General features: G+C 37.6%; 2 protein-coding genes across 2 annotated transcripts; both read right to left on the reverse strand.

Annotated features, from left to right (window-relative positions):
• Nucleotides 1–645: 645 nt before the first annotated feature.
• Nucleotides 646–4,018, reverse strand: LOC112155206 (olfactory receptor 52J3-like). The gene has a single exon (XM_036209651.1). It carries the CDS (start codon nt 1,941–1,943, stop codon nt 864–866), a length of 1,080 nt encoding a protein of 359 aa, XP_036065544.1. The 5' UTR covers nt 1,944–4,018; the 3' UTR covers nt 646–863.
• Nucleotides 4,019–6,312: 2,294 nt separating this feature from the next.
• LOC112155330 (frizzled-7-A) lies at nt 6,313–10,636 on the reverse strand. Its single transcript, XM_024286871.2, has one exon. It carries the CDS (start codon nt 10,152–10,154, stop codon nt 8,460–8,462), a length of 1,695 nt encoding a protein of 564 aa, XP_024142639.1. The 5' UTR covers nt 10,155–10,636; the 3' UTR covers nt 6,313–8,459.
• Between the last annotated feature and the right edge of the window lie 3,718 nt (nt 10,637–14,354).

Consider the following 14,354-nt stretch of genomic DNA (forward strand, 5'->3'; position numbering starts at 1 on the left):
AGGATTGGGATCTAGTTAAGTCAGAAATAAGTAAAACATATTTTTTAAGCACACACGATGCTCACATCCATCTACAAACTGTCACAGTTAGAAGTTATTTTCCAGTTTTTAAAATTACTTTTCATGAATAACAAAAACCTATTTTCATTCACTTTTGTAAAAGCAAAATAAATTGTATTTTTTTTTAATTCAGGGTTATATTATTGCAATTAGGGTAAATGTACTTATAATTTTTAGATAACATTTTCAAGTTTTATTAGTTATTAAAATTTTCATTTTTTGTGATGCACCTTCATTTATGAGAATAAACGTGCTTGTTTGAGGTCTATCTAACAACGGATTGTTAATCCTTGAATAGTTCCTCCTCTGTTGTGTTTAATTTCCTCTAACAAGTCACTTCCTGTGGAAAACTAATATCTCTGGATTGTTTCAGATTTTTTGACACATTGAGTTATGAGAAACTCTGCAACTAAATTACTGCACAGTTTGTGCATGGAACAGTTTATTGTGTACATCCTAAAATGTCCTTTTTTTTGTTTTTTTTGGCTGAAACGAACTAGTAAGAAACTTTTGATTTTTGTTTTTATTAAAAATACATTTCATAAAAAACTTTTTTACTTGATTATTAACATTAAATGCAACAAAAGACTCTTCCTTTAAGTGGAAAAATGATTTATTTTAATGATTACATGATTGCCCTTTTCAACATTTCTATAATACATAAAAATACATCCCCTTGTGTGATAGATTTTGTTTTATAAATGTTCTTTTCATATGATGTGAATATTCCCCCCCCATTATTTGAAACAACAGAATTCAGAATGGACCATATAAAGCTTAAAAAAGCACATTTTCAATCATGTTCACTGATTACTTTTTAATTTGAGTTTGTCACACACCACATATAAGACTCGTATCATTCTCCTCCGAATTTTCGTCAGCATTAGCCCATAAACCACGGGGTTCAGAACAGGTGGAGCGAGGAGAAACTGAATGGCCATGAAGTTCTTTAGAGCCTGCGGCAGAGATGCGGATCCGTACCTGGAGTACATGATGTCAAACAGCAGAGAGGCTGTGACGTTGATCACACACAAAAAGTGAGGCACACAAGTCTGCACAAACCTCCCCTTCCCCTCTCTGGACTTTAGAGCTGACCTGATGATCTGCACGTACGAAAACGCGATCCAGAGCACATGGCAGATGTAAAAAGTGACAAAGATCAGTCCTGTTATGTCATTTGCTGTAGTGGAACCACAAGCGAGCTTGACTACCGACCAGTTCTCGCAGTAAAGCTTGTCAATGTGGGAGCCGCACAGTTTCAGTGTCGATGTTAGACTTACGACAGTCATCTCAATGCTCAGAGGAACGAGCCAGGACAGCATCACCAACCCTGCAGTCCTCTGCAACGACATGACAGAGTGGTACTCCAGGGGTCTGCAGATGGCCACGTATCTGTCATAAGCCATCAGCGCTATAATAGAGAAGTCAACCTTTGCATAGGAGTATATAACATAGATCTGCAGAAAGCATCCTGTATAGGAAACAACATGTCTGTCAAACAACAAATCGGAGAGAAACTTGGGGTAAAAGCCTGCAGTGCCATAGAGTCCATTAATGCACAGGTTACACAGAATGATGTACATGGGTTCATGGAGGCTTTGGTCGAATATTATGACCAGAATGAGAAACACATTCACCATCCATATCAGACTGTAGCAAAGAAAGCTGAGACAGAAGAGTGTTAGTCGGTAGGCAGCTGTTCCACTGATGCCTGACAGAGAAAAGAGAACGACACCAGTGGAGTTCTGCATTTGGCCGTGAGGTCGTCTGGACATGGAAGACGGGAGTCGCTGACGGAGGCGAGGATTTAAAGGATGGATGGAGAAAAAAAACGTCCAGGTTGTTAGGGGCGTGTCTTCATTTACAAACCTCAGATTTTCCATTTGGAGAAAAAATATTAAACCAGATTATCTTGATATTAAACCTAAGCTGTACTTTTTGAAAAACGTATTTAAAATTATTACTTTTTATCTTTTATATTCATTTTTTCCTACATTTTTGTTGTCTTTCACTTAAAAATCTTCTCACTAATTTATTTTTATTTGCAAAAAACATTCTCATTTTTATATTGTACACATTTCATTGTCATATTAAAATGACAAAATATTTGCATTTATACTTACTGAAGTTCCTAGATCAGTATTTGTTGCAGTAACATCTCATTTCAGACTCATTGTCACAGAAGATCTGCCTCGTTTTGACCCGTCACGATCTTTTTAATCAAGTTTCCATGATATTCCAAACTGGACCGGTTCCAGTCTTGGTTTTTATGGTTCCTTATCCACACTTTGATAAATAAAACGTGCGACAGGAAATCTAACCTGCTAAATCTGACTTTTTTTCAGCCGTTCCCCACAAGAGGAAGTCAGTCCAAGGTTGATGTTGGACTTCTAGATCATCTCTACTGCTTATTTCACTATGGGTGATGGACACAGTTAAGTTATAATCCACTTGATGTGGAAATCTTTTTTTTTTTATCAATTTCTTTCTCTCTTTCTTATTTTTGCAGCGACTACACTTGAAATTTGGTTAACCAGAAAGAACTTTTTACTCTCCGTTGGTTGTGTGAATGCTCCTTTTATGTTCTCTCTTTACTGAAAAGCCGTTTGAAAGTGGAATTTGTTTATTTTAAGACTTTCAAAAGTTAAATGTACGTGGGCTCTCTTTTTCAGAAACAAATAAGCCTTTTTTTACTTTATCAAATTACAATTTGTTCACATTCTTTTTACATTTTGTTTTTCTTGCCTGGACACCAAACTCCATCTTTTTTTTTTCTTTTTGTATTCGTCTTTGATTAAAACAGATCATTTTTTTGGTTTAAACTCAGAACGGACCTCATGACTACCAGAACCTCTTTAATAATTTTCATTCTGAATACTTAATCGCTGCAAATTGACATTTTCCAGTTTTTTAATCAACTCTCATCTTGTTTTCATTAGCATTCTTTGACTGATTTATCATTTTTCTTTAGTGAAGCTAAATACATGTTTTAGCAAGTGAGTGAAGTTTATATAATCTCAAATGGAGAAATTAAAACTCAGGAAACCCTAAATCAGGGTTGGGCAGGTTTTTGACTCTTGGGCCACAAAGAGTTTTAAAATTTGACACAAGGGCCAGACCAGGAGCAAATTTGTGCAATGTTTTAGCAATTCCACCTCTTAATAGAAATAAATAACATGTTATATAGACAAAAAACATGCTTTTATTTTGATTTAAAATAAATGCACATATTGTTAAACAGAATATTTTTACGTTTTTATTTCAAAGGTTTACAGCCAATTGCACAGATGGGTTGATGTCCTTCGGGAAAAAATGCAAAATTAGAGAAACGCTGCGTTCCTGTGGTGTTGGAATGATCGGAAAAGTGACTGTCCGACTCGGAAAATACACATGAACGTCGGAAAAATAACATCAGTACCTGAATATAGAGTACCTTTCTGCACCTATAGACAAAAGTTTATTTCTAGTGCACCATCTATGGGAAGACACCAGAAAGTAAAACATTAAAAAGAGTCATCAGTTGAATTTATTCTAGTTTGGTGGACCAGATTGATTAGCTAGCTGGGCTGTATCTGTTTTCCCACCCCTGGCCTAAACCATACTTTGGCAAATTTGCAAAGATATGCAATTTAATAAAACATAAAAACAAATTAGCTAAATGGATTCTGTCTATTTATGTCACTATTTTTTTAAAGCAGAAAGGTTTTATCAACTAAACCACATCATAAAAAGTGAAATAAGACGAGAACAAAGCACATTTTTCAGTTCCCAGATGTAGATGGACATGTGTTTATCATTGTGTTACTGTTGATAGATTTTTATTTCTATGAATCTATAAATTTCATACAACTTTATTTTTTGATACATTTCTTCTGCTTTTACTTTTGTAGAGAATTATAAAAACTTGTCACATTTTTATTTCACAGAAACAGTTTAATTCTGTCCAGGTTGCTCTCACAGTCTCATGTGTTCAAAGACTACATTAAAAAAAACAAAAACAACAACAACAAAAAAAAACCCTCTAAATTAAACTCAAGGGAAAACTGACAGTAATTACCAAGTGTTGATGTACTTCACTGTCTATCGAAACATCAGGTCTCTCAGGTAAAACTTTTTTCCATCTTATTAACTTGAACAAAACATGATGTTTTCTGTATTGTTTTTTTCATTAATGCAAAAGTGTCATAACTGGATGCTTTTAATAAGGTCATTTTCTGTCATATTTACATTTCACACCAACAAACACATGCTTAAGTAATGGCATTAATGTAAAAGGTTAAATAATCTTGTTTTTTTAAGGGGAATGAAAAGGGACAAATTTAAACAAATGTTTTAATGTACATCAAGGAATTGTATATTACCGGTAAACATGATTGACTGAATTCTAACCACATAAGATTCTGACATATCTTTAAACACATGAAAAGAAATTGCAAGAATGTTTATAATTATAAGTAAAAAGCCTTGAAAAAATTCCAAACTGGAATCCTCATAAACAATATTGTATACAATTAGAGATTATATAAATATGTGGCTACGCTACATTATATCTATATCTATATATATATATATATTTGCTACTAAGAACGTTGTAATTTGAAAACTGTGCATTATAATTTTCATGACACAAAATGTCCTTCATGTAACGACTGAAAAGGCACAAAGAAACAGTAAAAGTGAAAGAGCTTCTTGTTTGCTTAACCGTCAACATTTCTAGAAGGTTTGCCAGAATCTACGAATGTTCAAAGAATGTTTGAAGAACAGGAACATTTTTAAGAATTTAAAGCCATTTGGTTTTAATTATCAAAGGGCAAAATTGTGTATTTTTTCTTAAATTATAAAGATTATAAGAAACAAAAATGCAAGGTTATTTTTTAAACCATGATTGGTTGAAGCAGCTAAAGCAGGATTGTCCAAATCCAGCATCTTGCTCCCTTTCTAGAAAGCCTGCCTTATGGCAGCGTCTTACCTGCTGCTGATGACCTGAATCGGGTTTATTTAGCCAATAGGGAAATTCATTTCCCCTCAAGGTCTGGATTCTGACACCCCTGAGCTAAAGCAAAAAAATGTGGTAAATTAAAATGTGTTAAAACCGGGGGGAAAAATATATTCAAGAACATTATTAAGAAATTATTTAATAGTAAGACCTGCAACAGACTGGCGACCTGTCCAGGGTGTACCCCGCGTTCGCCCATCAGTAGCCCGGTTAGGCTCCGGCACCCCCACCACCCCGAAGGGGACAAAGTGGACAAGGAGATCAATGAATGAATGACTTAATAAGAAATTATTCATTACGAAAACTTAGCAGTCAATTCTGTCAATATTTTATTGCAACATTAACAGTAAATGACACAGTAGTGGATAATTGATAACATTCTTCTAGAAATTTCTCAGAATTTCACATTTTTTAAATTTGAATCATCATTTTTAATATTGCTGGTAAAGGAAAGCTTCATGTGTTGCTGAATGCTGCACACATCAGAATCAAGAGGAACCATCAGGTTTCTTTAAACTGATGACATTTCAAAAACATCTTTATTTTTACTGTCAACTTCGAAAAAATGTGTTTTCTAAATTTATCTAATACTTAGAAATATTTCCATATTTTTGGTAACCATCATAACCTAAAACAAGAAGTTTGATAGAATGAGATAAAAGATTATTTGCATGTTTCTAGTTTCAACTTCCTCCTTAGTTTTTTTATGGAAATGCAAATTAAAGTATTCCTGAGCACAGAAGAAAATTGAATTTTCTTTGTAGGCATTTTTTATTATTTCATAAAAAATATTTCAAAAACTAAACCAATGCTTATTTGCAATTGATCTCAATTAGAAGTGATGTGAGTAAAACACTGAACATCAGTCTCATAACTTCTATTTGTGGCCATGAGAGGTCAGTGTGTTACTAGTTTTTCTTCAATTCTAGACCTTTAGCAATTAGCATAGCTGGGATCTGTTAGTTTACAATGAAAATAAAATGTTTCAAATGATGGTGTTTATTCTTGGCTTGGATCATCTTTTATGCATTTATCTTTAAAATAGCTAAAAATTAATATGATTTCACAAAAACATCAGTTTATAGTAGGATTTTCAAGGTTTTTTTTGCTTTACATTTGAACAATTTTAATTTTTAGTTTCACCTAAATGGAAGAATTGTATTTTGGAGGCAATATAAAATACTTACAAGGTCCTGATGATAAATAAGCACGAGATACTTTGTGAACCAAATATATAAACACACGAGACTAGTGGATGCATTACAAACTTTATATCACTTTTATTCAAATGTACACTTGCAAAAGGCTTATCTCAGTAAAAAGGGAAAAGGAGTAAAAAAAAGACAAAAATAAAACAAAAACAAGAGTACCCTCTCATAAATACAAAGTCTTAAATTTCTTTTTTACTTGCTGATTTGGATTTGTTCTAAAAGCAAATAATAAAAAAAAAATGTCAGTTAATTACGAAAAAAGAAGTCAGTCTAGTGTCGTTGGAAATGGCAGATCTCAGCTGTCTCAAGGCATTAGCAGAATTACTTTACCTTATTTGGTTAAAACAATTAAAACTCAGTGACTGACTGTATGGATTTGCTGACTCACTTCCAAAACGTCAATCATTTGAGCCGACTTTAACCTGGGTTTGAGGTATGCAGTACATTCACATGGAAAATATCACAATTTTATTATATACAAACTGCCTTTAGGATAACACAAAGGTAGGTACAAAGCAGAAACTTTTTAATAATAATATTAATAATAATAATATAGATGGATTGAGAGCACAGCTTTGGAAATTTAAGGATGGCCATGAAGCTGCGCGTTGACCTACGTTTACAGACCGTTCCTAGGTTTTATAAGGGATGTTGTTAAAGAGCAAAATGACCTCGTGGTCACATGCCACCATGCCATCTTCCTAATTTCATTGTTTAGTCAGAGGTGAATAGAGCAACAATGTGACTTGTGTTGTCACGCATAAATTGTAGTGTTCAATTGATCATCTAATAGACAGCATTCACTTCATCCACTTCCATAGTTCAAAAAATCATTTTATATATAAAAAAAACAATGTTTCAATCATGTGATGTGACAAACCAGCTGAAGCCAACCAATGTTTTACATAACATGGACATCACACATGCTGCATTACCAATCTGCTACACACTGAGGTGATTCGGTCCCTAGAAAACACTAAACAATGGCTAAACTTAATCGCATCTGTCTACACTGCATTCTTCAAATAGAAAAATCCCTGCAATGCTGCGACCTTTGACCTTCCACTGACATTTCTCTTAACAGATCAGACACTCTGGACAGCAGTTTCACGGTTCTCTTTTAGGATCTTTAAAATAGTCCAGATACCAACATAACATCACAACAACAAATTGTTCAGTCTGCGTAGAAGCACAAAAAAAAACTTCAGAACATAAAGGAAGACGGTACGGGAATAAGCTCAACAGGTGTGAACTTTTTCGGCTAGAATAAAAGCCTCCTCCAGAGCAGCCGTTTACACTCCCACGGATTAAACGCGGAGCAGGAAAAATGCTACTTTGGGTGTCTTAGAGGCTTAACAGAAAGTCTTTCTGATAGGGAATCCAACTGTAGAAGGACCACACACGGAGGCCAACAATGGGCCCGGTGTGTCTCAGTTACAGCGGGTACATTAGGCGTTTGTGTGGCTTCGTTAAAATGCGAGCTCCAAGGTGAGTCAGTTCTGTAACAGCCATTCTTTTTACACTTAACAATAACTGTGCAAACCAGTATAAGAAAACTTCATTCATCCATATAGTGACCATTAGTGAATACTCTTCAGTCTAAAAAAAAAAAAGGAAATATAGAAGAAAAATATTTCTGTGAAAATCTTGGCACATTAAAACAGACTTGAAAGAATTTCTCTCACTTGAAGAGATGCAGCTGTGTACTGAAAGTCTAGTATAATACAGCTTTTTCTGTGTTCAGCTAAAAGCAGGTATTGAATTCACAGTCAAAGGTTGTTGGTGATGCAACAATCATACCTTTAAAAGCATTTGCAGCAGTGCAGGCATGCTGCTCGACAAATGAGTCTTTCCTGTTAGTCCACCTACAAATGGCAAGAAAAACATGGACTACAATATTTTAATTATAACATGAGGATACCATTGATAATATGCAAATACCAGTCTGGGGTTTCAGTCCAAGGACTAGTGCAGTCCGAAAATGGATGGGAAAGTAATAGTTTTGGTGTAACTGATGAGAAAAAGTTCATCCAACGTATTGTGGCAACTGATAAAAAGTTTTGTTGTTGCCAAATACTGGAAAGGGGGAATCCAAAGAGGGGGAAAATGTTGACATAAAAAGCTTTTCAACCTCATTTTTTTATGGTGTTTTGTCCAAAACTGTAATGTGGCGCCATTTATTCCTCCAACTCTCACACTGTTGTTTCTCCATGGTTGCCATTGCCAAGTCGCTTGTAGAACCTCCGCCACGACTGAAGAGTCTTCCCTGACCACACCCAAAAACCAGAGGTAATTCCAACTATCATGGTCATCAGATACTTAATCATGAACACGGTGAAGTCTGGGGTCATGGGAGCAAAGTTGTGGACCGGACATGGAACGGCGAAGCGCTTGCAGGTTTGCATGTGCCAGGTGCGCTCCCAGTGCTCCCTGAAGGCCTGCTCGTAGAAGTAACACGCAATCACTATGGTGGCTGGTACCGTGTAGAGCACGCTGAAGACCCCGATCCGCACCATCAGCTTTTCCAGCTTTTCCGTCTTGGTTCCGTCGTGCTTCATTATGGTGCGGATTCGGAAGAGGGACACAAATCCTGCGAGGAGGAAGGACGTGCCGATGAACAGGTAGACAAAAAGTGGGGCCAGCACAAACCCACGTAGGGCGTCCACGTTGAAGATCCCAACAAAGCACACTCCCGTCAGGACGTCGCCGTCCACCTGACCCATGGCGAGTATGGTGATGGTTTTGATGGCTGGTACCGCCCAGGCGGCCAAGTGGAAGTACTGGGAGTTGGCTTCAATTGCCTCGTGACCCCATTTCATCCCAGCAGAGAGGAACCATGTGAGGGACAAAATAACCCACCAGATGGAACTGGCCATTCCAAAAAAGTACAGCACCATGAAGAGGATCGTGCAGCCCTCTTTTTTCGTCCCTTGAGCTACAGTCCTGAAGCCTTCCACCTTGAACTTATCCACACAGACAACTTTGTCCTCCAGGAAGAACCCAGCAGCGTATGCCACAGCCACCATGAAATAACAGCCGGACAGGAAGATGATGGGTCGCTCAGGGTACCTGAACCGCCTCATGTCCACTAAATATGTGAGCACGGTGAATAGAGTGCTCACACAACAAAGGATGGACCAGATGCCAACCCAAAGGCGGCCAAATTTAACCTCGTCCTCTCGGAAATACATGATCCCACTTGGCTTAGTGGGCTCACAAGGGGCCCCGCAGTCCTTGACCCCCATAAATCTGTAGCCGAGGTAGGAAGGCACTTCCAGCTGCAGGGGGCAGGAGAACTGGTGATAAATGTATGGAGGTTGGGGTTGGATCGGAAACTTGTTGGGTGGATGCGTTACAAACTCAGGCACATGTGGGGATGATGAGGATGGGTGGCTGGGTTCGGACGTGTTTTGGCCAACGCAGATCTCGCTGCCTCCGTTGACCGGGAACGTGGCGCAGTCCAGGCGCTCCGGCCACTGGAAGCCGAATTTGTTCATGAGGGCTTCGCACCCCTGCCGCGCCCGCTCACACAGCGACCGACACGGGGGGATGGCCTGCTCCAGCACGGTGCACACCGGCGCATACATGGAGCAAAGGAAGAACTTGAGCTCGGGGGAGCACTGGACCTTCACCAGCGGGTAAAACTGGTGCACCTCGAGTCCGGCGTCCTCCTGGTTCGTGTGACCCAGGAGGTTTGGCATGATGGTCTGGTTGTAGGCGATGTCGGTGCAAAGTGGGATGGAAATGGGCTGGCAAAATCCGTGTTCCGGGACGGATATTCCACTGTCGCTGTAGTGCTGAGCCGAAACGGATGGCAAATACAGCCCGCACACCAGCCACATGATCCGCAGCCACAAGGAGTCAGAGGATAACCTGGCCGCCGCCATAGTTGAGGAGGAGGGGGAGGGAAAGAAAAACTTTGATCCAACTAGGGCAACTCAAAACAGCTTAAAACACGAAAAAAGTCCGCAGCGGGTTCGAAACTTTGCTCACAGTCCAAACGAGACACTCCAAGTCGAGTTTTCCTTGTATTTTAAGGTAATAAATCCAAGAAATATGTCCGTCGCGTCATGACTTCTTAATGTTCTTTGTAAGTGACTCCAAGCCGTCCACTCTCACTCCCACTCAATGGAAAACACTTCCAAGTCAGTTTTCCTCCAAAAATACGAGCAGTAAAAAAAACCCAGCGTTTCCTAAACGTTAAACTTCTCACTTAAGCGAAACACTTACGGCACCGAATGACCTATATTTTGTTCACTGAGGCTAAACTTCACGCTGAGCGTCGGTTCACACGCTGGGCGGTTGGAAGTCCAGAAGCTCGCTCTCACTCCTTGCAGATTCCACCGGTTTCAAGGCGCCCACTCCCTTCACAGGCTCCCCCCTCGAATGGAGGACGGGGTGCCTTAAAACCAGCGGCTCGTCTCAGCCAATCCGGGCGTTTGTTTTCCTACACGACTCGTTCCTGATTGGTTTTTATTTCCCCATTGCAGGGAAATATGCTACAGTAATTACTTGACACTAGAGATTTCCATTAAATATATATTTTTTTCTGGTGAGGTATTTTTGTAAAACTTTTTATTTCCCTAATTTTTGACCAATTTACTTTGAGCTTTTTACTTTTTAACCAATGATTGTCCAAAAAAGGACAGAGCATAATTACAAACAATTTAAAAAGTTTCTATTAAAGATAGTCCAATAAAAAAATGCGTTTTTAGTGCCATTTTCCATTATGGATGACATATATAAAGAAAATTAAAATTGGAACTGCATTTCTGAGTATTTCTTTATTCAAATTGTTGTGAGTCAGTGGCAGATAAAAGTTTGGAAAAGTTTGCTGTTACATAAGCTCCCTGCTCAGCTCCATTCTGATGAATCCATTTGCAGACAAACACATCTTTCTAAGTCCATGTGTGTTTCCTCGTTCGAGCTGGCATCTGGCTCAAAACTGTATGGCTGGGTAGCTCCGATGTTGCTCCTCGTTTTTGTAGCACCCCGAATGTTATCTTGGGGTTGCGATGGGCTGTGAGGAGAGAGTGTAAACAAAGCGATGATGGGAAATCAGGGGAGGCTTACTCTACACAACTCAGAGGCAAATTTCTGATCAACTTCTGCCGCTCTACAGAAAATATGTCCTAGAAAATTTGAAGTTTTTGATTTAGCCTAAAAAAAGACAAATAAAAGCGCTTTTACAATAGATCAAAAGATGAAGTGAAAAATGTTTTCTAACTTTAAAAGAAATGGATTTGTGAGAATTGTGTCTAAACATGTTAAATATAAAATAATATAAAAGTTTTTCATTTCTAACAATTTGATACAAAAGTACAGTTTACTAACTATTTACACACTAAAAGTAGAAAAGCACTGAAAGTGGGACGTGTAAACAGAAATGATTTAGAATGAAAAGTAGAAAAACTAAATAAATCATTAAAGGATTTTTTTAAAGCAGTAAACAGGGGTATGTTTTATTTGGTCAGGTTTAGGGCATCATTTCAAACAATAAGGTACACCATTTCCTCACTGTGGGGGAGTGAGAACAACTGTCAAGGCAGCTGTAATTTAAAGTGGCAGCATGATCATGTGAGCAAAGAAAAGCAGGTTTGGAGGGAATGAATGGCGTTGCCGCATGCCAGTCCCGCTGCATTTGGTGTGTTTCTGCCCTGAGTGGGCTCAAAAGATGGTGGGGGTGGGCTGCGATGGGGGAAGGGACAGGAAGAAGAGAAAAGGTCAAAGAGGGCAGGGGGAGAAGGAAAAGGAGTGGGAGGAGAGGTTTAGCCAAAAGGAGATGTCAGAGGAGTTATATGATGTGTCCCAGAGAAAAGTGACCAGAGAGTTCACTTTCTTGATAGACGACAAAAAGAAAGTCCTCACGGAATGCTGCCAAATTGTTGCTGTGGTAAAAATAGTTGCTGAATCTGACTTGTTTCTCCAAAGGCTAGTCCTACTTTGTATCATTCAGCAACTTAGCAATTCAAAACCACTCTCAAAAGCTCAGATCCTAATGCATGCAAGATGGCCTTACTCTACCCCACAAAAATCCACCCTTAGCTCATGGGTGCTACTGCTAAGATTTGTAATAAAGTAGAGGAGCCGAACACAAATTTCAAGCATTTAAACAAGCATGGAGTCTTCAAAGGGTTTTACCGCTCACAGAAAAAGACCCCCATAAGGGATAGTAATTGCTGTTACAACAAACTAAACACAGAGCAGCCACTTGACTCACAGATTTGAATCTAACCTTTAGAAAATCTTTCTTTAAATGTTTCTTTTAAAAAATCAGAAAAACTAAACATCTAATTGTTTCTAAAAACTAAATTAAATGTAATCCAACTGTTGTTGGTGACCTTTGCTTCTACTATGGTCAACTTGTATCTGTGTTAATTTGATTATATCCAGCAATAATTTAATTACGAGAAAAGCAGATGGCACGGATAATTAAAGAGACAAAGGCTTTACAAGTAAGTCAATACATTAAATGTCAACTGCAAGCAAAAAAGAGCAAATTGACAAAAGAACAAAAACACATCTCTGTTGCGCATTTTTGAATGTGTAGTTTGAATCCATCTGCTTCAACTTCTAATTTTCTCAATTTATAATATTAATATTTTTCACATCTGTGTTTTCACATACAATATTCTTTTTCATGAAGGGAATATACCTGAGCAGTAGGGATGTAGGGAAAAATCAATTCAGCGATGTATCACGATATTTCACTTGGCGATACTTGTATCGATTTCAGATGCTGACAGGATTATATTTAATTAATTATTTATGAGCAAATGTAGTTCAATGACCTCCCTGTGTTTCCACCTAAACCCCGTGACTGCTATTTGGCAGCACAGCAACCAAAACAACAAGATCTAGCGAGAGCCATTTTGTATTAAATGTTCAGTCCACCTCACAGTTTGTGTTATGAGACATGTGCTACTTAGTTTTTACTTGGGATGGGTACCAAACCAAAACTATATTCCACGTTGCTGCCAGTATCATATAAAAACGTGGGTCATGGTGCCTGCCTTGTAGCGAGCTCAGATAAGAACGAGTGATTGTCCTGGTACAGTCTTGGGCAATATCGTGATATGTATCGTATCATGAGACACATATCGTGATATTGCCAGACTCTTGCCAATACACACCCCTACTCAGGAGTTCTCAGCATATTTTATGGTTAATTTACATTAATTTCCATTCTCATTTTACGTGAAAACCTTCAGCTCTTTATCTACTTACGTTTCTCACTTCTCAAGGTCAGTTTTCAATTAGATTTTGGGCAGCAAAACTTTGGAATTAATTCTCTCATGCTATAAAAACCTGCAATTCCTCAAAGTGTTGTAAACAATATTAAATTAAAAACTTTAATTTCTGTTTTGTAATGAGCCTTCCTTGCATTTTTTTGTTGAATTTTGTCTTGATTGACAAAAAAGACCTGTTTCTCATAGGTCAAATTGTTTTTTTTTATTATTATTATCTTAAAATGTATCTCAGTTATTTGTGCTCTTTTATCTAAATTGGTTGTATATTTTGGTTTTCTGCCCTTAATTGAATTTTATTGCTTTTTTAAACAAGTTCTGCTACTTGTGAACTACTGGTACTTGTGTTTCTTTTTATGAATCTTCATTGTGTATTTATATTTGTGCTAAACATTAAACTAAACTTCTCCGACTATGTTACAACGTCCAGGTAAAGTGCTATTTCAGGTATGGATAAATGTTAAATCAATAAATGTATTGACTGCATGCTGGCAATGTCATTACTAATGATATTGTCATTAGTAATGCCACTTGGAAAAAACAACTTAAAAGATGATCCCAGCTTGACTAGTAACATATATATGTAAACAAAGTATTGTTATTTTTACCCGACATGATCCATAGACTATGGGATTCAGGACAAGAGTAAAACCAGGAAAAAAGTGAAAACAATAGATTTTTTTGAGGGAATAGGGAAAAACCTGTCACAAAAATAAAATTTAAAGGTTATTGTTATCTATCAAAAAAATCTACTGATTTTGAAAATTATGAAAATATGTATGTAGGTTTGATTGACTGGACATGTGTACTAGATTGTTATCAGTGTGGTAGATGTCCAAG

This window comes from Oryzias melastigma, linkage group LG21 (assembly GCF_002922805.2).
Source record: "Oryzias melastigma strain HK-1 linkage group LG21, ASM292280v2, whole genome shotgun sequence".
In the NCBI taxonomy this organism is placed as follows: Eukaryota; Metazoa; Chordata; class Actinopteri; order Beloniformes; family Adrianichthyidae; genus Oryzias; species Oryzias melastigma.